Source organism: Panulirus ornatus, chromosome 43, assembly GCF_036320965.1.
Source record: "Panulirus ornatus isolate Po-2019 chromosome 43, ASM3632096v1, whole genome shotgun sequence".
Classification (NCBI taxonomy): Eukaryota; Metazoa; Arthropoda; class Malacostraca; order Decapoda; family Palinuridae; genus Panulirus; species Panulirus ornatus.
Genome location: NC_092266.1, coordinates 22,892,705 through 22,919,370, shown reverse-complemented (window position 1 = coordinate 22,919,370; position 26,666 = coordinate 22,892,705). Strand labels below are relative to the sequence as shown.

General features: G+C 37.9%; 1 protein-coding gene across 6 annotated transcripts in view; it reads left to right on the top strand.

The window, feature by feature from the left end:
* The window catches only part of LOC139762406 (choline transporter-like protein 1), a 65,023-nt gene extending 40,445 nt beyond the window's left edge, over positions 1-24,578 (top strand). For all 6 annotated transcript variants that reach the window (XM_071687258.1, XM_071687261.1, XM_071687262.1 and 3 more), the window contains 8 exons: positions 1,467-1,573; positions 4,499-4,625; positions 4,763-4,892; positions 7,751-7,917; positions 9,112-9,204; positions 9,750-9,842; positions 11,119-11,226; positions 19,025-24,578. In XM_071687258.1, the coding sequence (XP_071543359.1) occupies positions 1,467-1,573; positions 4,499-4,625; positions 4,763-4,892; positions 7,751-7,917; positions 9,112-9,204; positions 9,750-9,842; positions 11,119-11,226; positions 19,025-19,147 (948 nt within the window). In that variant the 3' untranslated portion in view covers positions 19,148-24,578. The remainder of the gene's footprint in view (positions 1-1,466; positions 1,574-4,498; positions 4,626-4,762; positions 4,893-7,750; positions 7,918-9,111; positions 9,205-9,749; positions 9,843-11,118; positions 11,227-19,024) is intronic.
* The last annotated feature ends 2,088 nt before the right edge of the window (positions 24,579-26,666 follow it).

Below are 26,666 nucleotides of genomic sequence, written 5' to 3'. Positions count from 1 at the left end.
AGAAAAGTGCTGATTTTGTGTCATAAAATTTTAGACAGTCATACATCTGTACACAATGTCTAATGCATTTGGTTTAAAATGTGTTGTGGTCTGCTGTATTCTACTTGCTTCATTGTTTACAGTACATTTACCTATAAGACAGCTTTTGATCTTTTGTACTAATACACCAGGAAACAGATGAAGAATGACCCATTCACTCATATACATAAACGCACTTACATATGTACACACATACATATTCATATTTGCTTGCCATCATCCATTTCGAGTGTCACCCTGCTCCACAGGAAACAGCATCGCCTCCCTCTGCCTCAACGAAGTAGCACCAGTATAAGTGATTGCTTTCTTTATCCAGCAATTTTTTGTAGTTATTCCTATCATCATACTTTTAGGTTCTTGGATTTTCTTTTTAATCTCTGGATTATCTACCAGATTTCTTTTTTATAGGCTCCAGTTTGAGACAGAAGTCTTCATCAATGCTGGTCTTTAATTGATATATAGAGAGAATTATGAAAGAGGAAAAATAAAGACAAGAAGTATTTTCAAATTTTGGAGGAAGTCACCTTATTAAATTTCAAAGTGTTTACTATAGATATGGTGTTATTGTCATTTATTTATTTCTCTCATAATTGTTTGAGATCTTTCCCCATGTTTTTGTCAAACACTTCTCATCTATACTCTCAGTAATCAGAGTTGTTGGGCTGTCCATGCTGATTTGTTCTTATATAACAAATGTGTCAGTTGTGGACTTAATAGTAGTATCCTCTTTTTGTTAGTGTGCTGCAAGTTTTCAAATTTTCACTTTCATTTTCTTTGCTTTCTTTTTACAGCACTTGTTTCTTGTTACTTTCTTAGACTTTCACACTTAAAGATCACTTTTGTTTGAAACTCACCTTTCTATTAAAATGAAACTGCTGTTTTGACTTGTGAGAATAGTGATTTAGAGCATAGTAAACCTTTATATTTTCTTTGTGAATAAATCACTGGTTTGACTTGGTTTCCAGGTTTGTTTCTGTTTGATCACAGCACCCCTCATATTTGATTACATGAGTTTGTTATTTGTGTTGTCATAAATAATATTATTTGTGCTTGTATTGGGAGCAGTAGCAGAGAAGAAAGAGGAGAGGAAGGAAATGGAGGGATGGAGTGAAGGAAACTTTGGGGTACCAGGGCCTTGAATGTTCAGGAGGATGAAGCATGAATGGGATTGATTAGATATGATCAGAGTGGTACAGGGAAGTAGTAGTATCTTGGGCTTAGATGTGGATGGTGGGTTGTGGTTTCATCACATTATACTGTACCTGACAGCTAGCAAATGGATATGTGCAAATGATGATGTAGTTCATTTGTTCCTGATGCTACCTTGATATGGCAGGAAAAGGTATTAGTCATGATATTATTAACTGTACAGCACTTTTATTTGTACATATTTGGTCACTTAAATGACTAGTCTTTTTCTCCTCCAGCACATGAGATGGTACCATTTTTTTGCTCTACTGTGGATCTCCCAGTTTGTTCTTGCCTGTCAGGATGTCACTGTTGCTGGCTCCATTGCCCAGTGGTACTTCACCAGGTAACTATCATTTCACCTTGTACATCACCATACGATTTGAGGGAGAAAAGCTTAAAGAACTGGCATTTGAGTTTAGGAGAATGTGTGAATGGAGAAAGTCGAGAGTTGATGTGAATAAAAGTAAGGTAACAAGGTGTGGCGGGGGGAACAGATTTGTTTATGGTTGTGGTTGAATAGGGAGAATCTGGAGGAAGTGAAGTGTTTAAGATGTCTGGAAATGGACATAGCAGTGGATGAAACTATGGGAGCTGAATTGAATTACAGGATGTGAAAGGGAGGGCAAGGGTCTTGGGATTTATTGAGAAATATGTTGACGGAGAGGTTGCTTTCTCCGAAGACATTAATAGGTATGTTTAATGGTTTGTTGGTCCCAGTGTCCAGCAGTGTTGTATGGGTGTGAGTCTTGGCCCTTAATGTATTCAGGGTGACCTTATATAAACATGAAGATATCCCCATGTGCAAAGGTATTTAGATAAATCATCCTATCTCTCTATCTTTATCTCTGACACCTTTTCCTTCCAGGAACTCCCTTCAAGGGGGTGGCCATGGCAAGAGAGTCTGCACTTATCCCTGTCCTTACATGACTTTCTCGCATACAACACCATTTCTTACCTTCTTTACCTTTTCTCTCCCTTCATACTCTTCAACACTATTTCCCTATGTCACAGGTGGTCTTCATCTCACATCAACCCCTTCAATCATACAATCATACACTCTTCTTGCATTCTTTCCACGTACTCAAACCTCCCAAAATGGATGGGAATGGATGAAGGCAAGCAAGTATGAATATGTACATGGGTATGTATGTCTGTCTATGTATGTTTCCCATGTCAGCAAGGTAGCACCAGGAAACGCAAAGAAAGACCCATCTGCTCATATACAGATATATATACGTGCATACACAAATACAGCCATGTACATATATACACAATCGCTTGTTTACCAAATGGCGTCATAGCTTTGTCTCTTCGATATGTATCAACTGACTGTTATATTTCTCTCTTGTGTCTCCCTTGATGATGTGATTATTACACAAAAGTGCACTTGGGAACTTATCGTGTTTCATTTTCCCCATGGACTCATGTACACATGTACATATTCATATTTGCTTGCGTGCATCCATTCCCGGCACCACTTTGCCCCACATGAAACAGCATCACCACCACCTGCGTCAGCGAGGCAGTGCCAGGAAAATGGACAGTAAAGGCCACATTCATTCACCCTCAGTCTATAGCTGTTATTATCATATATTTCATACTTGATCACCATTTCCTGCAATAGCATGGTGACATAAGGAACTAACAAGGAAAGGCTGCATTTCTCACGTTCATTCTCTAGCTGTCATATGCAGTGCACCTGAAGCTGAGCTCCCATAAGTACAACCAGTTCCCACAGACCTTTTTAGGGTTTACCCCAGCCACTTTACAAGTGCATGGTTCAGTCCATTGAAAGAATGTTGACCCCTGTTTACCACATTCAAACTCTTTTTCACTCCAATCTTCCATCTCAATTTTGGTCTCCCCCATCTTATTCCCTCCACTCTGACACATATGTCCTTTTTGTTAACCTTTCCTCACTCGTTATGTTTATAAGTCCTAACCATTTCAGCACACCCTCTTCACATCTCTCAACGTATAATATATAGGTAGTTTAGTTGCCTCTCAATAAAAATGCAAACCTTGAACTGGGCTCCAACAACATTGGACTTTGGCATCCAGAAACTCAGAAAGATTTAAAAGAAAATTGATACCTTAGAATATTAAAAGGATGTGCCAAAAATAACAGATATTAGCCACTTACATTCTGAAACATGAAAATATACTAACTTCCTCTATCTCAAAGACATAATAAGATACTGTAGCACAACATTACGTCTACAGACTTGGTAATATCAACCGGTGCCTCCTTGTATAACCATCGACAAACATATAACTACTTAGCAACCTCCTCCATCCAAACATTTTGTCCAAATGGCATATGGGACATGCTTGCACAAGTTATTCACACTTGATTAATTGCTCTTCCCAGAGAAATGAGAGTACATTTTGCTGGACCACATTTTGGTCACCATCTTGCTGTAGATCACTTATAGCTTATTATTTAGTGATTGATGCTATGATGAAACAACTGTTGCTTATAATAGGTGTGTTGCTATTGAAGCTTGCCATTTCAGGGAGTGTGTGAGTGTTGCCAGTTGCTTGTGTCACTAGTCGTGTCTCAACATCGCTTGCCCCATCATTTCTTAACTCTTCTGCCTGAGACAGTTTTTGGTGCTATTGATTATTCATCCTTTCTTTCACACCTACAGAAGCACAGAAAGCTAAACAAGAAGGTTCAGAGGAAGGCAACAAAAATGATATCCAAATTAACATAGATGAGTTACAAGGAAAGGGTAGAGGCTTTCAGTTTGCCTATCTTAAAAGAGAGAAGAGTGGGGGTGACCTGATTACCTTAAATTTTTATACAGATTAATGACTTGTATATTGAACGGTTCATTGATACATTGGGATAGAGCAACCAAAGGACATAACATGAAATAAGTAAGAAAAACTTTAGAAGAGATATAAACAATTACTTTTTTAGTAGAATATATATAAACAATTACTTTTCTAGTATAAGAGTGTTGGATGAATGGATTAGAATGACTTAGGACATGGTTGATATAGAATATAGAATAGTTTTATGATACAGAATGTTCAAGAGGTGGAGACCCACAAGTGTAAAACTCCCTCCCTGCACAGTACAAATACATAATTACATTTTTCACCGACCTTTTATGCTTAATTAACAGCCCCATCTTATTACCCTCTCTTGAGCATAGGAATCTCCTGGAATCTGTTCGGCTGACTCACTCTGTCTTTGAAAACATCCTGTCTCACCCCTTGCACTTTCCTTAGGGTTCCTAACTGCGTCTTTGTTTTGCAGGAACAAGAAGCAGCTTGGATGGCCAATTTCAACAGCCATGAAGAGGTTGTACCGTTATCACCTGGGATCAGTGGCCATAGGTTCACTGATCATTGCTATTGTCAAATTTATCCGCTATATTCTTAAGGTGAGTCATACTCCTGTAGACATCCCTTGAAATATTACATGTTATACATTTATAGAAAGTCATGGTTTAAATTTGTCTCAACTGTTTACTAAGTGTGGTATGACTATAGTTTGTTAATTATTATTCTCTTTATGCAGCATTTTGAGAAGCAGCTGAATCGAACGAATAATCAGGCATGTGGTTTCCTGCTCAAGTGCTGTCAGTGTTGCCTCTGGTGTTTTGAGAAGTTTCTGAAATTCCTCAACAGGAATGCCTACATAGAGATAGGTGAGGCAACATATCTTCTTTTACCCATCTTAGGTTTACAAATGACTTCATCAGCAGTTGTTCAACATGTTTCTTCATTTCCTTTATGTTGTATGATGTACTTAGTGCCAGCTGGATGAAATCATATTTTTCTTCAGGAGAAAATAAGATTAAAAGTGAGCAAGAGATAATGCTTTAAGTATCACAAAAGTCCAGAGTAGGTATAACATTTAATTACTTTCATGTACATTAGCTTATGGATGAATGCCTGCAGGAGAGCCAAGAAAATAGAATGAGCACTGTGTTGATCTTTCTGTGAGGAAGAGTGTCAAATTGTTTGTAAATTACAATATGATTTTTTTTTTAGGGTTTGTAGTAGGGGATTATCAAGTAGAGTGGGTATAATGATAGACTTGATTGTGTAAACTAGTATCAGGTGGATTAAGACTGCAGAATGGATATACTGATATACTTGATTGTGTATAAACCAGATTTCCTGATGATAGTATTGGTTTTGGCACATCTTTATGACAGCTAGAGAAGGATGGGTTAATGAGGCCTTTTCTTCATCTGTTCTGGTGCTGCCATGCTAACATTGGAAATAGCACACAAGTACGAAAAAAAGAAGTATTGGTAAATATACGATTCATAAGAAATTATTTATTCTTTGTTTTAATGAGGTAGGGTGAGCATTACTAAGATATTATTACTTTCACTATAAATCAGTTGCAGTAAAAATAGGGGAAAACGACAACTTCTGTATCTATGTTCCAAAGGTATTAGATAGTAAATAACCTACCAATGTGTATTTTTGGATCTCCCAGAAGTGCCTGTTACCATCAGCTTTAATATTTTTCAGTGTATGCTGGTGGAGTGTCTCACTTTACATCACTAAGAGGGGAGCTGGAAACTCTCCCCCTCCCCCTTTTTTTTCCCCAGTTTCTGAAAGTTGAAACAGCAGGAGCCAAATGAGGCATGCTCATCCCACTCATAAGCTCAGGCTTGGGTGTCTGGATGTGTGTGGATGTAACTGAGATAAAAAAAAAAAAAAAGGCGAGACAGGTAGTATGTTTGGGGAAAGGAACTAGCATGTTTTAACCCTGAGTTAGACAAAGGTCAGGGGTGATAGTTGTTTGGGAATATCTAAGTTAGTGGTTAAGTCAAGGGTTAGTGTGAGGGCAAGAGCTAAGGAAGGGGTTGCACTACTGCTGAAGGAGAAGTTTTGGGAATTTTTGAAAGAGTTTAAGAAAGTCAGCTCCAGACTGATGTGGGTAAAAGATGTAAGTGGAGTATGGAAAATAAGTGATAATCAGTGCTTGTGCGCCTGGCCAAGAGAAAAATTATGAAGAGAGTTGAGTGTTTTGGGAGGAGCTGAGTGAGGGTGTCAGCAGTTTTGATGCAAGAGACTGGGAATAAGTGATGGTTATTTGAATGCAAAAAAGAGTAATGTGGTAGTTTAGGGTATAATTGGGTGGCATGGAGTGTTCGGTAAAGCAAATAGAAATAATGAAGAGCTTGTGGAGTTGTGTGCTGCAGAATGAATGGTGACTGGGAATACTTGGTTTAAAAAGTGTGACATTAATACAGTGTCCACAAAAAAACTTGACCGCTCCCATGTATTTTCACAGGTAATGCAAACTAAAGTTTACTGTGGTTACAAGCGTATGTTACTCTCAGGATGAAGTCTTTGTACATCTGATCGCTGAGATTAGTGTTTCTAACAGTGTGCAACTCACCCTAGGTGTGCCTCAGGCTATCTTTAGGGAAGGATGCTCTCTCTTTGCTCTTCTGGCTGACACTTCATTGTAGGAATTTCGCTTCTAAGCACTATATTTCTTCAACATATGCTTCAAGATGGTTGGCTCTTGCATATATAAGGAGGGAAAAGTCCAAATTCTTGTCTGGAAGCAAGAAAATTTGGGTACACGAGATTTCTAGGAGCTTTGGGTGCTCAGAACACATGATCAGGAAGCTGCTTGCCTGTGCTTGTGGCCTTCCTAACAATGTCATCCCACAACCAAAGTCTATCCCTGGTTGGCCGAGGAAGACTTTTAGATCTACAGGTAACTTCCTAAGATGAGAAGTATTGAAGCAGCTGCTTATTTTGGCTGAAATCACAGTTAGAAATATAGATTTAAACCGCTGTGCAGTCATTGAAATGTCAGTTACATGAGCATACAAAAATATACTCAGAACATGGAGAGAGGAACATGGTAAAATGGCCTGGATCTCCAGTGTCTTGTTCTTTACATTATTAATGCTACTAGTTTATTTCATGGAAATGATTCTGTTATTCTGAAAATTCATGCATTAGATATTCATCTAAATAAAATGATACCTTGTTCAAATGAGATTCTTACCAACGTCCCTTGTTGCTGGTGTAAGGATTATATGAGAGGTAGTAAGGCAGTCAGAGGTGATGTATACAGTGGTGAAACATGAGCATGGAGGACAAAATAACTTGTAACCACTGGTATGAAGAATGCACTGGATAGCTTTGGACTAATAAGTTGGATTTTGAATTTTATATGCATTATTGAAGATATTAGATAAGAAAAAGTAATTTAAGTCCCAAAGAGGGGAGTTATACATAGGGTAAGGCTGAAATAAAAGAGTCATTATATTGCTCATGTTTGTAAATTTGGAGTAATATGTAATGTTGCAAAGCATTGGAAATCTTGTATGACAATTTTGTATCACAGCATATAGAGAAGCATCAAGACAGTACATATGAAAAATCGTAGGAAGTAAGAAAATTTCTTTTAATCTTTTGAAAAGGTATTGTATGATTTTACTGTCATTCATGAAGAATAATTATTTCAAAAATATGTGTATTAATTTCTGAATTAACTGACTATGAGTTTGGTGTTGTTCCCTAGCTATCTATGGTTATGGATTTTGCAAAGCAGCCCAAAAAGCCTTCTCCCTCCTGGTCAACAATGCCATGAGAGTTGCTGCCATCAACTCAGTTGGAGCCTTTGTCCTCTTCCTGGCTAAGGCTGCCATTGTCATATGTACTGGAGTCATTGGGTTTGAGATCTTAAAGGTGTGTATATTCTTGTATATAATGTGTATATGTAAAGTATGCATTCACACACACACACACACACACACACATCTGTTTCTGGGGGAAGAGCAGCTAATCAGGCTACAGGATTCAGAGGGGAAGAATTGAATAACAAATTCAAAAGTTTTCTATAATGAAAAACACTGTAGCCCCAACTTCAGTGAGATGGAATGAGGAGGTTCTAAAAAACATTGAAATATGAAAATACTAAAAGATCTTGAGGTCCATAAGACTCAGGGTCCTGTTGGAATTTCACTAAATGTGCTTAAGGTTCTTAAGGTTTGTGAAGATATGCTAGATAAACTTGAAATACTCTTCAAGATGTTACTGGAGAGAGGCAGAGTGCCAAAGGGATGAGAGAAGGTGAAACTCATACTTTTCTGTAAGAAGACACTTGGTCTCACTAATGATTGTGTTCTGTAAGGTTCTGGAAAAGTTAATTAGAAAGTAAATGAGTGAATTTCTCCAAAGGAGAAATTACCTACGTGAGAGAAAACATGGCTTTAGGGAAAGCAGGTCATGTGCAATAAACATCTTAGTATGAGAAAGTAAGCTCTGTCTCTGACAAAGTGGAAGGCTGGATGGATTGTTTGTATCTTGAATGCAAGAAAGTATTTGACTCTGTACCACATGGGAGACTGATTATGAAACTGGATCACAAACAGTGGAAGGGAACAAAGGACTCATATTAAAGGAGCCTTCTCAGAATTGGCCGAGGAGTGCCACAGGGTTCTGTTTGGGGACCATTATGCTTTTTGGTTTATATGAATAACTTGCCAGAAGGTATAGACTCCCAACTAAACAAAGGAATGAATTTCAAATATATGGATAAGTAAAATCTTCAGCAGGCTGGTCTCCTCATACATAAGGTGTCAAGTTTGGCCTCCAAACCTAAAAATGTACAAAGCTTTTAAAGAAGGTCCAGTGGAGGGCAACTGAGATGGCACTAGAATTAGGAGAGCTGAGTTACAAGGAAACAGTCTACTTAGTATCCACAATCTGATATATTCTCTAATACATTACATTGACTTGATCAAGTGTTGTGACTTTTCAGGTATATCTCTGATGTTTAAACCTTCACTTGTTAAACAATAATAGATGACTTTTGACATACAATACCAGTTTTCTCACAGATGGAATACAAAGTATGTCATCATTTAATATCCTTCCCAGCAAAAACAGGGGCTGACATACTTTTGGGTGCCCTTGGTCGTTGCTGTCATCTTTGCCTACTTTATCGCCCACTGCTTCATCTCCATCTATGAGGTTAGTCTTCACAACCTCAGAAAGAGATATTCCACATAGAACACTCATATGTAATTACTTTTTAATGACATATTGATATATGAAAAGAATTTTCAGAGAAGGAAATGAAGTTTGTGAAGTAATTAGTGTAAATGGGGAAATTTTATTCAAAAGAAATAGAAATAGTTTGAATTTGATTAGAATTAGAGAAAAGTTTTCATATTGTTCTGATAATAGAAATAATATTTGATTGATTGCCACATATAGCATAGAAAGAAGTATTCCAATTTATATACTTCCAGACTCCTCAGCCTTGAGTGAAAAGTCGCCTTTGGTAAGGCTGTGTCATTGGGAGTGCAGTTTTCTCAAAGAACTCACTTCAAAGGAGTCCACATTTCCCTGCTACTGGAAGTAACACAGCTTCGGGCTGCAGGAGCCTCTGAAAAGAGGTCATGGGTACTACCATGACTTTCTTAGAGATTCTAGGGTAATCATAAACGGATATAAACAGCTGTGCCTCTTATCAGGTGAAAGTGAGCCCACACAGTATTCATTTTCTCTTGCAGATGACAATTGACACCTTGTTCCTGTGCTTCTGTGAAGACTGTGAGAAGAATGATGGCATAGAGCGACCTTACTACATGAGTAAGGGACTAATGGTGGGTGTTTGGTTATGTACAGGTTTCTTGCTTCAGTTAACGACTGATTTGTTACTTGTATGTTGTCAGTCACATAATTTATGAAGGAAAAATACAGTCGGGGTAGCACTGTTATTTTCATACGTAATCAAAGTTGCACATGAAATTCTGTTGTCCGTGCTGGATACTAGTAACAGCTTGGTGGGAACCCCATAAGACCAAGATACATATAACTATTACATGTTTAACCCTCTTGGTGCTGTGGGCCTCATTTGACATTTACCTGACAGAGTATGACTGATGTCAATGTACACACTGAATTTCCAACAATTAATTGAATCCCAAACGTACTGTAGTGATGTCCACCACTGCACCTGTGCGTCCCATGATGCTTGCTGCCCATACTTAGGATTGGTCAGTTTGGTAAACAAGGTGTTCCTAAACTAAGAATGCTATTCTCTTAAGTCATAAGGAAATATATGGTTTTAATGTATTTTATTAACTTAATCATAAATAAAAGTGTGTATCAGAAGTGGGAAGAGACAAGGTGTGGTGGAACCAAGCTGGAGATGGAAGCATGGAGTGGAGGAGATTTTAGTGAGCAGGACCTGAACATGCAGGAGGGTGAGAGGCGTGCATTGGAAAGGGCGAATTGGAACGATGTGGTGTACAGACAAGGGTTAATGTGCTGTCAGTGGAAAGAACCGGAGCATGTGAAGCTTTAGGGGGAAATCATGGAAAGGTCTATGGGGCCTGGTTGTGGATAGGGGGCTGTGCATTGCGCATGACAAGTTGAAGATGGATGTGAGTGAATGCACTTTCTTCATCTGTTCTGGTTGTTACCTTGCTCATACAGGAAATGGTTTTCAAGCATGAAAAAAAAATTAGGATCGGCCATTATGGTGTATTATGTTTTTTCTGAACTGAAATAGGAGCATTAGGTAGAAACATGAGGTAGATGTAGTAGGTAGAAACGTTACGTTGAAGTATGTTTCAACATTAGGTAAAAGTGGTTGGTAGGAACATAAGGTACGAGCCTCTGGAAACACTGCACAAGAGCTGCACTTTCTCTGTGGCTTGTTTAGGGGGAGGCACTAAAGGCTAAAAGGTGGCACTGGAGTTCACCTGTTATGGAGACTCATGCTGTGGCCACCCCCTTCAGGGAGTTCCTGGAGAGAATGGGCACCAGATAGATAAAATAGCATCTTATTTCAACTGTGTATGCTCATTCACCAGTTGTTTTCCAGCACTCACTTGATTTTTCCTTTATGTAAATTTTTGGTATTATCATTGACAGAAATTTGTGGAGAACAGCAAGAAGGCTATGGAAGCACATGAATTTCGAGAGAAACAGCAGAGTGTCCAGCAAGTGTGGGCCACAAATGTCCAGCCTGCTGGTAGCCAGGCAAGTTAATTTTAGCTTATGAATTCTGTATTATAATCATGACCGAGTTATACCTCTGGTATATTTATTTTCTTTGCAACTTTTTCTCTATATTCCACTCACATTGGAAAGAGGAAGTGAAACAAAAATGAAAAAGGATCAGAACAATAGTTTTTGAGGATGTGAATTCCTTGCCTTTTAAAAGGGATAGGTAGTTATTATTAAGAAACACTTAAGAAGGTAAAATTTCCAGATTGGTCTTATAGGGAAAGAAATAGGCATCACAGTTGCTGACTCTGGAGCTATCAGTGGTCACACAGTAATTATGAAATTCTGTGGTTTGATGGAATGGTGTATGCTTAGGGGGACAGGATAAGTAAAGACACTTTTGCCAGTGCCATCCCAGAAGGAATGGGTGTCAGAATATTGTGTGTTCTAGCTAAAGATAGATGCACAAAACAACCAGTTTTTGGAAGAAGAAACCAGGGTTAAGTCTATAGATGAGCGAAAGCGAACAATAGCATATTTAAAGGAAGGTGTGTCATACTGGAAAAGATGATAAATTGAGTTACTTTAGTTTTGGTTGTTTGATTATTGCTGAGAGATGGAACCACTTACAACGTCAGAGCATTATTCCTTGCAAGGAAAAACTGATCTTTTGTATAATCATAATAACTGAAGAGACGAGAAGAATTTAGAGGAATGAAGAGTTGATTCGTTTGTAAATGAGTTAGCAAAAGACTGATAAAAAAAAGAGAAAAAGGAGCAAAGCCACGATAGAAACCAAAGAACACTTCTATTAAGAGGGAAAAGGTAAAGTTTTATTTGTTAACAACTACAGAAATAGGCCACACACTTCTCTTACTCTGGACATAAGCAAGACATATGGACCAGATGGTATCCATCCTCATTTACTTAAGTATTTGTGCTTGTGCTTGCTCACCTAATCTTTTGTTTAACTTTTATGGTAATCATCCTCAATCTAGCCACTTAGTAACTGAAATTCTGTGCAAAATATATTGGCTAGCCATAGATGGCTACTTAAAAATGAATGAGTCATTTCAACAGCATGGAGACTTCAGTAACCTGGTAGGCTTGAGGTATAGTAGTCAAGTATTCCTTTTCTTGGGTTTGCACAGTGGAAGTGTCATAACCAGTGAGGGTAGGAGGTGCTGCAACTACACTAGAGTGCTCCTTCATATGGAAAAGTTGAATATATAGTTCTGTAGATTATCTAAGTCTTACCCCACCTTCTCGTGTTGGCCTTATTAGTGCGCCATTAGGAGTGGAACCGAAGGGGGAGGTGTTGCCCAATTCCAGTAGGGCAATAGTTTTTAAAACATATATGGAGTACTGGCATATAAATTTTTAGACAATCTGAGAGCCCTGCTGCTCTCGGGAATACTTTATTGGAGTTGCCGTTTGCCAGTGGCCTGTCATGGGTGAGGCACTAAAGGCTGAGAAGTGACACTGCAGTCCACTAGTTATGCCAGTGAGTAAAGGGGATGAACAATTAAGGGTGATAGTTTTGAATGTTAATGGGATGACTAGGGAGAGTAAAAGGAGGGAGCTTGTTGAGAAATTAAAAAGTTATAATTTGGATGCACTGGAGAGTGGGGAAACCCATACCCTTGGGCACAATGTGTGTTGTGAAAATGGAAATGATGAATGTGGACTGTGTGAGGACATGGAAGGAGAAGTGGCATGGACAGAAATGAATGAAAATTATCAGAAAATAGGGAAAGAACGATGTGCAAGATGAGAATATGGGAGAGTGTTACAGTGCACAGATGGAATGAATCAAGAATAGTGTGGGTGAGGGGAAAGATTGGAATTATGAATTATGGATGAGTATGTGTATATGTGCCCTGAATATGAAGACTGTGATGTAAGGATGAAATTAAACAATTCTGCTTTTCTGGAGAAAGTTGAATGACTGTATAAATAATTTTGAGGAGAGACAGGTTGTTGTAGTGGATTATATGAATGCAGAGGTTGGATGTGATGATATTGGTGAGATAGTTGGTAAATGGGAAGTGCATGGAGTAAATGAGGATAGAATTATCTTGTGGATATCTCTGCTGAGAGGGGTTTACTCCTTGCATATATTGCATATACCTTTTTGAGCACAAAATTATCCACCGTATACAAGGATGAGAAACAATGGAAGAAAAGAACAAAAGGGTTTTATCGACTATGTGGCAGTGGATGAATCATCGAAAAAGTCTTTGCTGGGGAGTGATAGAGTAGATGAAGCATAAAACTGTTAGGTGGTTTGGGCATGTGGAAAGAATGCAAGACAGATTATGAAAGGCAATTATATGATAGTACAGTGGAGGAAGTTGGTGTGAGAGGAAGGCCCCTTGTAACATGGGGAACTAGAGTTGAAGAGTACTGGAGAAAGAGAAATGGTGGAAGAATATATGAAGTGTATGCAAGTTAGGCATGTAAGAACAGGGAATGGTCATCAGAGATATAGATTGATCACCTTTTCTGATGCAAATCAGCTGGTTTCATTTCCCCACCACCCATATAAACACTTGTGTGCTCAAAAATATGGAAAGTAATGGATGAGTTTTATCATAAGAGGAAGAAAATCCCTAATTCTGATTTTTCTTATGAGGAAAGTAGAAAAAAGAAATGTAGAGTGTTAGCAAGAGTGAGGACATACTTATGAAAACAGAATGCAGGCCTAATAGAGGACCAGCAGGACGAAAATTGAGTTTTGATATGTTTGTGAGGTTAGAGGGCAGTAATTATAAACCTAGGACCAGCAGGACAGAAAATAAGTTCCAATATGTTTGTGAGTTAGAAAGCAGTGGTTATAAGCCTAGTATGTATCCCTTTGATAATTTTGATTGCATGATCCTAATTTATAAGAGAAAGTAATAGGATTGCTATTTTTTGTACACCTCAAAAAAAATCCCATTTTTCTGTGTGTGCACTGGAGGTTAGAAAATGCATACTGAAAGGTTAAAAACCAATACTTTACTTTCTTGGAAATATGCTTTTGTTTAACCTTTGTTAAACAAAGTTGATTATTATAACCCTTCCTACTATTGTCCTGTTGCTTTGACTGCTACTACTACAAAAATCTTTCAGTCTCTCCTGAAATTCCATTTTCTTAATCATTTTGAATCTCATTGTCTTCTCTCTGATTAGCGGTATGGCTTTCATAAGGCATCATCCACCTTTGTTATCCCTTTTTGCTTTTACGAAAGTCTGCTCATCATCTTTGATGGACTTGGCAAATCATATGTTGAAGACCTTGATATATCAAAAGATTTTGACATGATATGGGTTTGTGGTTGCATCTCCAGGCTCCCCTCTTTTGGCTTTATTCCTCATTTGCTCCCCTAATATGTAAGTGCCCTGTCTGACAGACCTGTTTCTGTACTTGACGATGGATCAGTCTTGCTTTCATTCTTAATCAACTGTAGTGTCCCTCAGGGTTCTGTTCTGACTCCTGAACTCTTCCTCCATTTTGATATTGATTGATTATTCCTTCCTCTCTTGCTTGATCTGTTTCTCATCTGGATGCACTTCCCCATATCTGTAGCGTCCCTCAAGGTTCTGGTCTGACTCCTGAACTCTTCCTCCATTTTGATATTGATTGCTTATTCCTTCCTCTCTCGCTTGATCTGTTTCTCATCTGAATGCACTACTCTGTATACTCAATCTTGGACATGATTTCCCTGTGGGACAGAAGGAACATGGTTGAATTTAATGTCTCTAAAACCCAATTTCTTCCCATCTCTCTCTAAAACCCCTCACAGTTTCCCCATCTCTTTTTATGGATTCTAAATTCCACCACTCAGAATCCTTTTCATGTCTTTTCTCTCCACCTGTTTCTTACACTTTTCTTTACCATCACTTATGTGGATATGAGTGTTTACACCTTGACAGATGATCACTGTGCTAATGTATTTATCATTTGGGATGTTATAATGGTAATAAGTTTATTTGTGTGATATTATAGTATCATCCTTTTTTATATCCTAATTCTTAGTGTTCCCACTTCATACCAATACAGATCTCATGATGGCTGAGGTATGTATATCAAAAAAACATTTATATTTACCATGCTTAACACAAGCTTATGGGTAGCCCCAGAAAATAGATACTTATTAGTCTCACCCATTACTATTCATTACTCTTTCAGAGTAATGCAAGGATATTATTATGCCATGTATCTGTGAATGTTGGGGTGAAGAAGGTGGTGAGAGTAAGTGAGCTTGGGAAGGAGACCTGTGTGAGGAAGTATCAGGAGAGACTGTGTACAGAATGGAAAAAGGTGAGAACAATGGAAGTAAGGGGAGTGGGGGAGGAATGGGATGTATTTAGGGAATCAGTGATGGATTGCGCAAAAGATGCTTGTGGCATGAGAAGAGTGGGAGATGGGCTGCTTAGAAAGGGTAGTGAGTGGTGGGATGAAGAAGTAAGAGTATTAGTGAAAGAGAAGAGAGAGGCATTTGGACGATTTTTGCAGGGAAAAAATGCAATTGAGTGGGAGAAGTATAAAAGAAAGAGACAGGAGGTCAAGAGAAAGGTGCAAGGGGTGAAAAAAAGGGCAAATGAGAGTTGGGGTGAGAGACTATCAGTAAATTTTAGGGAGAATAAAAAGATGTTCTGGAGGGAGGTAAATAGGGTGCGTAAGACAAGGGAGCAAATGGGAACTTCAGTGAAGGGCGTAAATGGGGAGGTGATAACAAGTAGTGGTGATGTGAGAAGGAGATGGAATGAGTATTTTGAAGGTTTGTTGAATGTGTCTGATGACAGAGTGGCAGATATAGGGTGTTTGGGTCGAGGTGGTGTGCAAAGTGAGAGGGTTAGGGAAAATGATTTGGTAAACAGAGAAGAGGTAGTAAAAGCTTTGCGGAAGATGAAAGCCGGCAAGGCAGCAGGTTTGGATGGTATTGCAGTGGAATTTATAAAAAAAGGGGGTGACTGTGTTGTTGACTGGTTGGTAAGGTTATTTAATGTGTGTATGACTCATGGTGAGGTGCCTGAGGATTGGCGGAATGCGTGCATAGTGCCATTGTACAAAGGCAAAGGGGATAAGAGTGAGTGCTCAAATTACAGAGGTATAGTTTGTTGAGTATTCCTGGTAAATTATATGGGAGGGTATTGATTGAGAGGGTGAAGGCATGTACAGAGCATCAGATTGGGGAAGAGCAGTGTGGTTTCAGAAGTGGTAGAGGATGTGTGGATCAGGTGTTTGCTTTGAAGAATGTATGTGAGAAATACTTAGAAAAGCAAATGGATTTGTATGTAGCATTTATGGATCTGGAGAAGGCATATGATAGAGTTGATAGAGATGCTCTGTGGAAGGTATTAAGAATATATGGTGTGGGAGGCAAGTTGTTAGAAGCAGTGAAAGGTTTTTATCGAGGATGTAAGGCATGTGTACGTGTAGGAAGAGAGGAAAGTGATTGGTTCTCAGTGAATGTAGGTTTGCGGCAGGGGTGTGTGATGTCTCCATGGTTGTTTAATTTGTTTATGGATGGGGTTGTTAGGGAGGTAAATGCAAGAGTCTTGGAAAGAGGGGCAAGTATGAAGTCTGTTGGGGATGAGAGAGCTTGGGAAGTGAGTCAGTTGTTGTTCGCTGATGATACAGCGCTGGTGGCGGATTCATGTGAGAAACTGCAGAAGCTGGTGACGGAGTTTGGTAAAGTGTGTGGAAGAAGAAAGTTAAGAGTAAATGTGAATAAGAGCAAGGTTATTAGGTACAGTAGGGTTGAGGGTCAAGTAAATTGGGAGGTGAGTTTGAATGGAGAAAAACTGGAGGAAGTGAAGTGTTTTAGATATCTGGGAGTGGATCTGTCAGCGGATGGAACCATGGAAGCGGAAGTGGATCATAGGGTGGGGGAGGGGGCGAAAATTTTGGGAGCCTTGAAAAATGTGTGGAAGTCGAGAACATTATCCCAGAAAGCAAAAATGGGTATGTTTGAAGGAATAGTGGTTCCAACAATGTTGTATGGTTGCGAGGCGTGGGCTATGGATAGAGTTGTTCGCAGGAGGATGGATGTGCTGGAAATGAGATGTTTGAGGACAATGTGTGGTGTGAGGTGGTTTGATCGAGTAAGTAACGTAAGGGTAAGAGAGATATGTGGAAATAAAAAGAGTGTGGTTGAGAGAGCAGAAGAGGGTGTTTTGAAATGGTTTGGGCACATGGAGAGAATGAGTGAGGAAAGATTGACCAAGAGGATATATGTGTCGGAGGTGGAGGGAACGAGGAGAAGAGGGAGACCAAATTGGAGGTGGAAAGATGGAGTGAAAAGGATTTTGTGTGATCGGGGCCTGAACATGCAGGAGGGTGAAAGGAGGGCAAGGAATAGAGTGAATTGGAGCGATGTGGTATACAGGGGTTGACGTGCTGTCAGTGGATTGAATCAAGGCATGTGAAGCGTCCGGGGTAAACCATGGAAAGCTGTGTAGGTATGTATATTTGCGTGTGTGGACGTGTGTATGTACATGTGTATGGGGGGGGTTGGGCCATTTCTTTCGTCTGTTTCCTTGCGCTACCTCGCAAACGCGGGAGACAGCGACGAGGTATAAAAAAAAAAAAAAAAAAAAGTATCTGTTTGTCTGTCCACTTGCTCATTATGTTCCTTGTCACATCACAGAAGCTTGCCATCTTTCATTTGTAGCTTCTGTTGTTTGTGCATATGTTTCTATACTTCCTGTAGATGTACAATAAAATTTCTGTTTTCATTTATGTTATTGATCACACATACTCTAAGAGGACCATACTTGTACATGTTTCAGAGTGGGAGGATATGTATATTTCTATCATTGTTACTTGGTTTGTAGAAAGGTTTGTTCTGCATTTTATTTTATATGCACACAATATATCTGTTAAATTCTCATATAAAGCTGAAAGTTGTCCTGCAGTGTACAGGATTGTGAAATCTAAAATACAGTTGGCTTATTAATACAGATGTCTACAGTAGAATTCAAAAGGAAGTTACTGTAACCTCTTTTTCAGATATCATGTCACATTTTCAAGAAATTCATATCTGAAGAGAAATACAAAATTTATCCCTAAGCATGTGGTACTTGACAAAAGTTAAACATTACACTGTTCTGATGTTTTTATAAACAAGGGTTAGAATTTTGAAAAATTATATGCAGGACAAAATATAAATGCAAACAGCAAGATCTTGCAGCAGAACACAAAGGTAGATAATCTGACACTTCTGCATGCTTTGTAATGACAAAGGCCTAAGCAACATTCACTTGCTTCTGCATCTTACAATATTATCACATTCCTTTTCATATGCAGATGTAGTTTTATTTTCTTTCCTTCATCAACATTTCTGTTATCTATTTGGTCAAGGCAGCAAATATGAACTATGTACATGCGTATGTCTGTGTATGTACGTATAGGTATACGTTGAAATGTATGGTCATGTATGTATATACATGTGTATGTGGGTGGGTTGGACCATTCTTTTGTCTGTTTCCTTGCACTACCTCGCTAATGCGGGAGACAGCGACAAAGTATAGTAATGATAATAATATTTTCCCACCTGTGAGTATGTAAGTCAGTGATACTACATTTAGTCAAATTACCCATAGCACAATGGTGGAAATGCCTTACTCGTATATATCACTCTCTTTAAAACAATTTCATAAAAAAGTAAAATTAGGTCAAGGGATTATAGTCTCATCTCTTGGCACTTGAAGTAATCCTTTTCCTTGTTTAATTCACACAGGTTTTTTTTTTTTTATGTATTAATTCATGCAGAGACTGAGGTACAGAAATTGGAACTGTAGAAACAAAGTTGGGCTCACCATTGTTTTTGTTGTGTTTCAGGCATACCCAGCCCAAGTGGCATCTCCCAAACACATTCATGGGGGGATGACACCTCTTCACCCTGCCTACCCTCCAAACTCTATGCCTCCATCCCCTGTACATCTCACTCCTACCAGTTCTTAGGAAAGGAGGAACATTGCCATGGTATAAAGACATGAAAAGCTACTAGAGAAGTATGAGAAAATCTAGTGTATGTGAGATAAGCAAGATTTGTTCTGCAAGAGGACACAAAGTTCAATGAACACTGATGCAATACTCAAATGATGGCCATGACAGAAGAAAGAAATATTTTTTCCAATTAGTTTGATGTGTTAACTCCACATAGACATCATAATGTTAACAAAGCATACCACACTTTTTTTTTTTTTTTTGATGGCCATGACAGAAGAAAGAAATATTTTCTCCAATTAGTTCGATGTGTTAACCCCACAGACATCATAATGTTGAAGCATACCACACTTTTCCACCAAATTATGCATCCTTGTCCTGTTTTCATATTATTTACCCTGATTTTTCAGTTATATTTAGATCCTTTTCCATTTACATAAAGTGGACTAGCACATACATCTTTGCTCACTCTCGCATATCTTGGACACCTTTAGTATGTTAATGTGAACAAGTGTTTCTTAGCTAGCATAGTGTTTCTCAGTTATTCTCTTTGGACATTTTGATGTGTAAATTGATACATCAAGGGAGATTGATATCTCCATTTCCTTTTTCACATAATGTCTCCATTGCACGGTCAACAGTCTTTCCATATCAAAATACCTACATCCCCAGCACTATACTCACAGCATCTTTCCATCTCTCTTTCAGTCTGTCTTTTTTACTTTAACTATTCTGCACTGTTAAGGGATTCATTGACTCTTCTACTCTGCATTGCTCTCTCCCCTGTCTCTCCTTCCATATCACCAAACTTACCCATGAAAGTTCTGAAATACTTAAATTCTTTCACCTCTTCCAGTCTTCCTTCCCCAGTATCTTAAGCATAGTTTAATGTACTTTCCTCTTTCACTATATGGTTTTACATTATCTATACTTTCACTCTGTTTCCTTCCAAAAAAACAGTATTTTGCTTTTACTGCATTTACCCACAATCACTTATGCTTACACACATCGTAAAACACACTTAAACCCTCTGCAACTCTTCTTCACTCTCACCAAACAACACAGTATCATCCACAAAGAAGCATGCCAGTAGCCACCATATCTCACTGTCATACTGTATATCCAATGTTACAGCTTCGCCAAAGGTGACCTTTCACTTGCTGTGTAACATTGAGTAGGTGGAATCCAATACCACCTTAGAATCTGCATAATTCATTATGATTGGTAAAGCAGCTGATCATAACCAGAGACCATGTTGAAAATTCATAACTTCAGCAACAGGAATTATTATTATTGTGTTCGTATGAAGCTGTTTTCGAGAGGATGAAGGTATGAATATAGACATATCTCTGCTGATAACTGAGGAATGCTCTGTTAACTTGGTAGTCTTTGCTCACTTTAGCTCATACGACCTAATCTTAGGGTGTATGTGAGGGACATGAGAAGTCCATATAAAGGGTATTAGAGTTAAGAAAAAGGAAACTTTTGTTTAAGAAAGTGATAGTGTGTGCATTTTGTGTCCACATACAGAGATACTTTGATTATCACCCAAGAGTTGCTCCTGATCACAGAGCACAAATTAAAAAGAGTGCTAAACAAGGCAGTTATAATGGCCTCATTGGAGACGCATACAGACAGCAGCATTACTCACTTTTAAGCAATATATGAGGGCTTTATTTGGATATTGGTAATAGCACAAATCATTATTTTGCACATATATTTTAAATCAGTGTACAGATGATAATGATTTTTAAATATGTCAAAACCTGTAATTAGTTATTGAGTAATAACACTCACCAGTGCATTTGTGTGGATCAGCACAAGATAACCACCATCTGCACACCATGTAACATGCATCTTCACATCCAAACTAATACTTTTCCATGAATGCTTGCCCACATTACCAGCATTGACATCTACAAGACTTTTTCCTGATGTAATGAGTCATTTGCACACGATAATAGATAAATTAACAGGAAATAAACTCACCAAAGTGCTGTAAACACAAATTTGAAGAGCCTCATCAGTCTTTGTAACCTGCATTTTCACATCCTGACTGGTGAGTGTCCTTGAATGCTCTCTCTCCCATTACCAAATCTAAACGTTCTCTGTCATTATGGGTTGATTGTACATACAAAAGTAAAAGCAAAATAAAATCCCAGGAAAGTGCTGTGAAAATAGATATGAGAAGCCTCATTATGCTTCAAAACCTGCATTGGCACTATCAAACTGATGCTTTTCCTTGAATGCTTGATTACATTTCCACAACTGATCCTTGTAAGCTTTTTTCCAAGCGTTATGGGTCTCTTATTAAACAAACCAAAGTAGGCAAAAGTATTTAAGATATATCCACCACACTGCAGTATTCATGGCCATGATGAGAGCAGTCAAAACTTGTGGCCTAAAGCATTGACTGCTTGAATGCTGATCTTATGCAATTCATTTGAACTGTGTGATGGATGTTAATCATCTATTTGTTTTATGGGGAAAAAATGATAACTAGAGTTTTAAATTGAAAAAGTGCTAATCAAGGTATCCCTTTATTGACAGAATATTGCATTGTTTTTTCCAAAGATAGGAAACTATTTCTGTGATAAAAGATACTAAAAATAATGTAGCAATTTTTGGAATGATGATGCACGTGATTATTTAGTATGAGTTTTATTAGTGTTTAGGGATTATTATGATTTTTTAAGGAAATATATATTATGAGATTGCTACTGTCACAGTTTACATGAATCAGTTATAATTTTTTATATTTTCTCAAAACATTTTGTATTTTCCCATTTTGATTAATTTAGAATAAGGATATTAATGAAGTACCTTGATATTGTTACTGATTAAAGTAAGAGTAATTTCTGAAAAACTGGAGGGATAGTTGTGAAGGAGTATACACTTGGGAATAAATTTCAGGGAGTATGGTAATTGATAAGTTGAAGTTGGAAGTACAGGTACATAAGGAATGAAATTTGGGTGCACCAAAAGCAGTGGTGAATGGAAATAGAGAAAATTTATAACTGTAGGAAGCTTGCATGAAGGAGCATTCGTCCCAGTTCTGAGAAGTCGATGTTAAACCATAGTGTATACAGGTTAGGATAGACCAAAATTCAGAGCAATAGAGATGGGGAATTTGCATATTATAGTTGGAATTAGGAAGACAAAGTGAAGAATGAATGAGTCAGAATGACTTGACGTGAACTCATTAAATTAGAAAGGCACATGATAAAAGTTGTTAATGATACTGTTGCCATGTAGATGATAGATGGTAGATGATAAGTTGGACAAGAATATATTTATTTTAGGTTCAGTCAAATATACAGAGAAGTATATTGTAGAAGGGATGGATAGATGTTGGGAGAAAACAGATAAGGGTTGAGCTTATTTTTAGTTAAGATACTAGAAGAATGATATGGGAATGAAAGTGAACTTATTTTGGAAAATGTAAACAGGAAGAACCCCTTTTATAACACTGAAAGTTCATATTTTGATTTAACACACTGGGCATGGGTTAAGAATGTTTATAAGTGATTTGAAATTGTTTATGAACTTGATTTAATCAATGGAAATGAGAATGGAGGTGATGGTAGATCCATTAATAGATGAATAGAATTTAAGTTGTAATGGAATATTATACATATGCAGGTGTACAGCTGGGAAAGAATATTGGATTTATAGTCTCTTCATTGTATTGGAACGATCTCTCTGTGGTGTAGAAGGAACTGAAGCAAATTTCTATCATTATGATTATGACTATAGTTTTAAGGAAGTGGTGTATGTCAGGAAGTACAAACTTAGCTGCCTTGGCAGTTCTGTGTAGCCAAAGAATTTGAAAACTGCTCTATATTTTAGATACTGGCAAGGGATAGGATTTTTTAGGGAAAGAGTTTCACCACTTAACTGTGTGTAAGTCTGAAGGCAAACTGGGATGTCTGTCCCACAAGCTGTTCATGTCAAGACAAGAAAGTGAGAATATTTGGCTGTCCCTCAGTCTGCTGGTGTCAGCTGAAGAGGGGTAATTAAGCCAGCAGTTTTATTAGTTCCTAGCTTTAAGACAAGGGATTTCCCACAAACTGCTTCACATGAACCTTAAAACAGATGTCAACACTCCTGGTGTTGATTGTCCCTCTGATCATCACATGCAGTGCCTTATTGTAACTCGTTTTCAGTAAATCAGACTGTAAATCACTGTTTGGCTCTATACTTGACTTGCAGTATGGACCTATGACAACCATTCTAGAAATCAGAAAAATATCATGGCTTTTGGCAGATTATTGTTAAGAGTATGCAATAAATCAGAAGTTAGATAAATTAGTAGGAGGTTCACACTAAATTATTGTTAAAAGTCTCTCTCTTCCATGTTATCTTAGTAAATACTTTCACTTTTGCAAATTAGATTTCCTGTTCTCAGATGTTCCCACTTTCAGAGCCCTTGCCATGACATGTATGTCAAATTAATATCTCCCACATTTTAAAAAATGAACACTAGAATGTGCTGACATAGTGATGTGGTATGATCAAAAACTTCATTTCTGATACTATATTTTCCAAGGTACTATTGCATATTTAATTACTCAAATTTCTATCTTGCTAAGATGGTTTTAAACCCTGTACATTGCTCCTAATGCTTGAGTTCAATGCCAAGTATAGATATGTATTTCTTCTATGTAGGCTGTAAAATTTAAGTCCTGATCTCTTAATTTTGCTTGTGAAGTGTTTCTGAATTCTCTTTAATTTCCTTTCCTCTTAATGTTTGATTGGTGAACATAGAACACATCCATATTTTAGTTTGCCTCTTATGTACAAACTGGAAAATTTCATCATAAGGCTTCTGTTTCTTGATGAGAAAGTTTTCATTTTCATTCCATAATTACTTTGTTTGATGATACTGTTTTGTCAGTACACTCTTTGAAAGTTAGAATCTCATTTATGATGACTTGCTTATTGTTTGCTTCAGCTTCATGTTTTATCTTGTTGGGATTTTCTAGTGCCACTCACAGGATGTTATTTGGCTATGACTTATTTGCTCAAATTTATGTTCAGTGAAATCCATCAGAATCTTTTCTGTAGATTATTATATCTAAACCTCTTTTGAGAGAAAATGTTAATAGAATTGAACAAGTGAAAAATCCACCTTTGAAGAAAAGGCAGGTCATATCTGTTATCAAACAGGAAAGGATAATTGAAATCCTAGACTTAGGCTTAGTTCTCTGCAGCAGAATTAAAATAAAGGGAAGAGAATGAAGGTAATTGCACAAGACTCAATGAGGTAAATATGTGGAGCTTAAACTTCTCCACATGTGACTGTAGTACTCTGTACAAGGACAAATCATCCCTTTGTATGATGTCAGCAAGTATTTGAATGAGAAGATTACAAGGTATCTGAACAGGATATGTTTTCATGTCAAATCTAGTGTACTTGTAAATAAACTTGTGATATGCTGATAAACTTTTTATTGTTCTTTTTTACATAACCTCATGAATAGAACATAGGCTTCAAAGTTTACTGTGGGAAAATAAGTATAATTTGAGACATAGGACAAGTAATAAAGTGAAGATATTAGCTTAAAGAGAAAGGGTATTGAAAAACAGGAAACTTTTTAAGAAGTTTTAGAGCCTTATGAAAACTATAGAGAAATGTATTTCTTGGTATGAACAGTAGCAGCTGATTACGAATTTTTGTTGATCTCAGAGATTTATTCCTCTTGTATACTGACATGTAACTCCCTTTTAAACTTAATTACTTCCTCCTGTGATTAGTCACCTAAACAACTGTACATACTTTCCTGCACTCTTCAGATCCAGGCTGCAGCAGTTTCATCTCCACTTTTTACAGTATTGTGCATCATTCCTTCCTATTCCCTAGCTTCAGTATTTTTCAGATTAGTTTTATTAGTCTTTTGCACTCCCACCAATTGATGTCTTGCCAGAGACGGTAGCACATAAAAGTGGGGGGGGGGGGGGGGGGGGATGGCTATGGAGCAAAAGCCAGTGATCTGAGGGCGACGATGCAGCATACTGCTGTTCTATATAAGTAAGTCTAAACAAAACTGGGGGCTAAACCCCACTTCTTTTCAAAGTTGGGTCTCATTCCCCTGTGCCGCCGCCATGACTGCTATTCCCATATATCTTTCTCATGTCTTGCAATCCCTTTGTAGGAACCTATTTCCATGAATATTTTCGCACATGATGTGACATCAAATGCTCATTACAGTAACAATACGATGAAAGTCAACTACAAAACCTGCGATTACATTGTGATGCCAAGAGACTCGAATTTGAAGAAGTCACTCCACTCGACCTCGGTGAGTTTTCATAACCTAATCATAACTATCAACTCATTTCACTGGTAGTTTTTTTTTTTTTTTTTTTTTAGAGGGGATGGCCGTGGACTCCAAGGAAATGTCTGAATTTTGCTTGTCAGCATTTCTAGTTTGCCTTGCAGGCTTTAATTCGTAAGGTGTTGGTTATTCCTGTTTATTAACTACGATTGGCTGGCTGGTACCGACCTCCCCTCCCCCAGTATGAGTTACACCGCATGGCGAAAGGTAATTACAGAGATGGCATCTGCAGTGAAAAAGAGAAAAAAAAAACTGCCTGTGGTCCTTGAAATCAGTGATAGATTATAGGGGATTACGGCCCACTATCAGTATAAGGATCCCTGCTGTCGACCCCTCACCGCTTGCTGAAAAGGTTAAATTAGCCCTAGTTCAGCCCCTCAGTGTATTCTCTTTTGTGGGGTTGTTTCTCTGAGGCATCCCCTCAAAGCATAGAGGTAAAAGAAATAACGGGAAACAGCTGTAAAGTGCTTGAGAAACAGGTTTCAAAAAAATTATCCGCAGCGAAGCTTCCACATTGTAATTTTGAGTTTAGACTTTTTTTCCTTAAACTAATACTCTTAAATAAATTTCTACATGACTCATTGCGGCTGCAGTTTCTATGGAGTGCACATGAACAAAAAGCGTTAGTCCATTGTGTAGGCTCGAGTAAACCAACTGAAAAAATTTTATGGTTGATGCGTGGGGCTGTTGAATGTTTCCGTTCATGAGTTTATTAAATCAACCATGCATTTGGCATTAATGAGGCGATGTTTTAGAGTTCAATTAAACAGTTCATATTACATAAAGGTAATTTTCTTTCATGTCCACATCAAGGCCGGGCCTGAACTGAAATATAGAGAGAATTATGAAACAAAGGATAAGACAAGGGAAATTATTTACGAATTTTTGAGAAAGTGAAAGACTCTTCCAACGTGCCAGGTCATACTTACTGAGAGAGACATGAGAAGGAGAGAGTTCCAAAGCTTCCGAGATTCATCAAGCTATTTTACGCTTTTTACACTTGCAACTCTTTTCTCATTATAGATTCGGATAGTACTCTCTGTTTCGTATATTTCTAGTATGCACTCTAAAGCTGTTTCCATAAGTGTCTGAATAGCCTCACATACTTTGCTTTATTAATCCCTTGATCATCGGCACAATAAGGAATTCAGGATTACCATACCAATAAATTATGCTCTTTAAAAGAAGATGGTCTT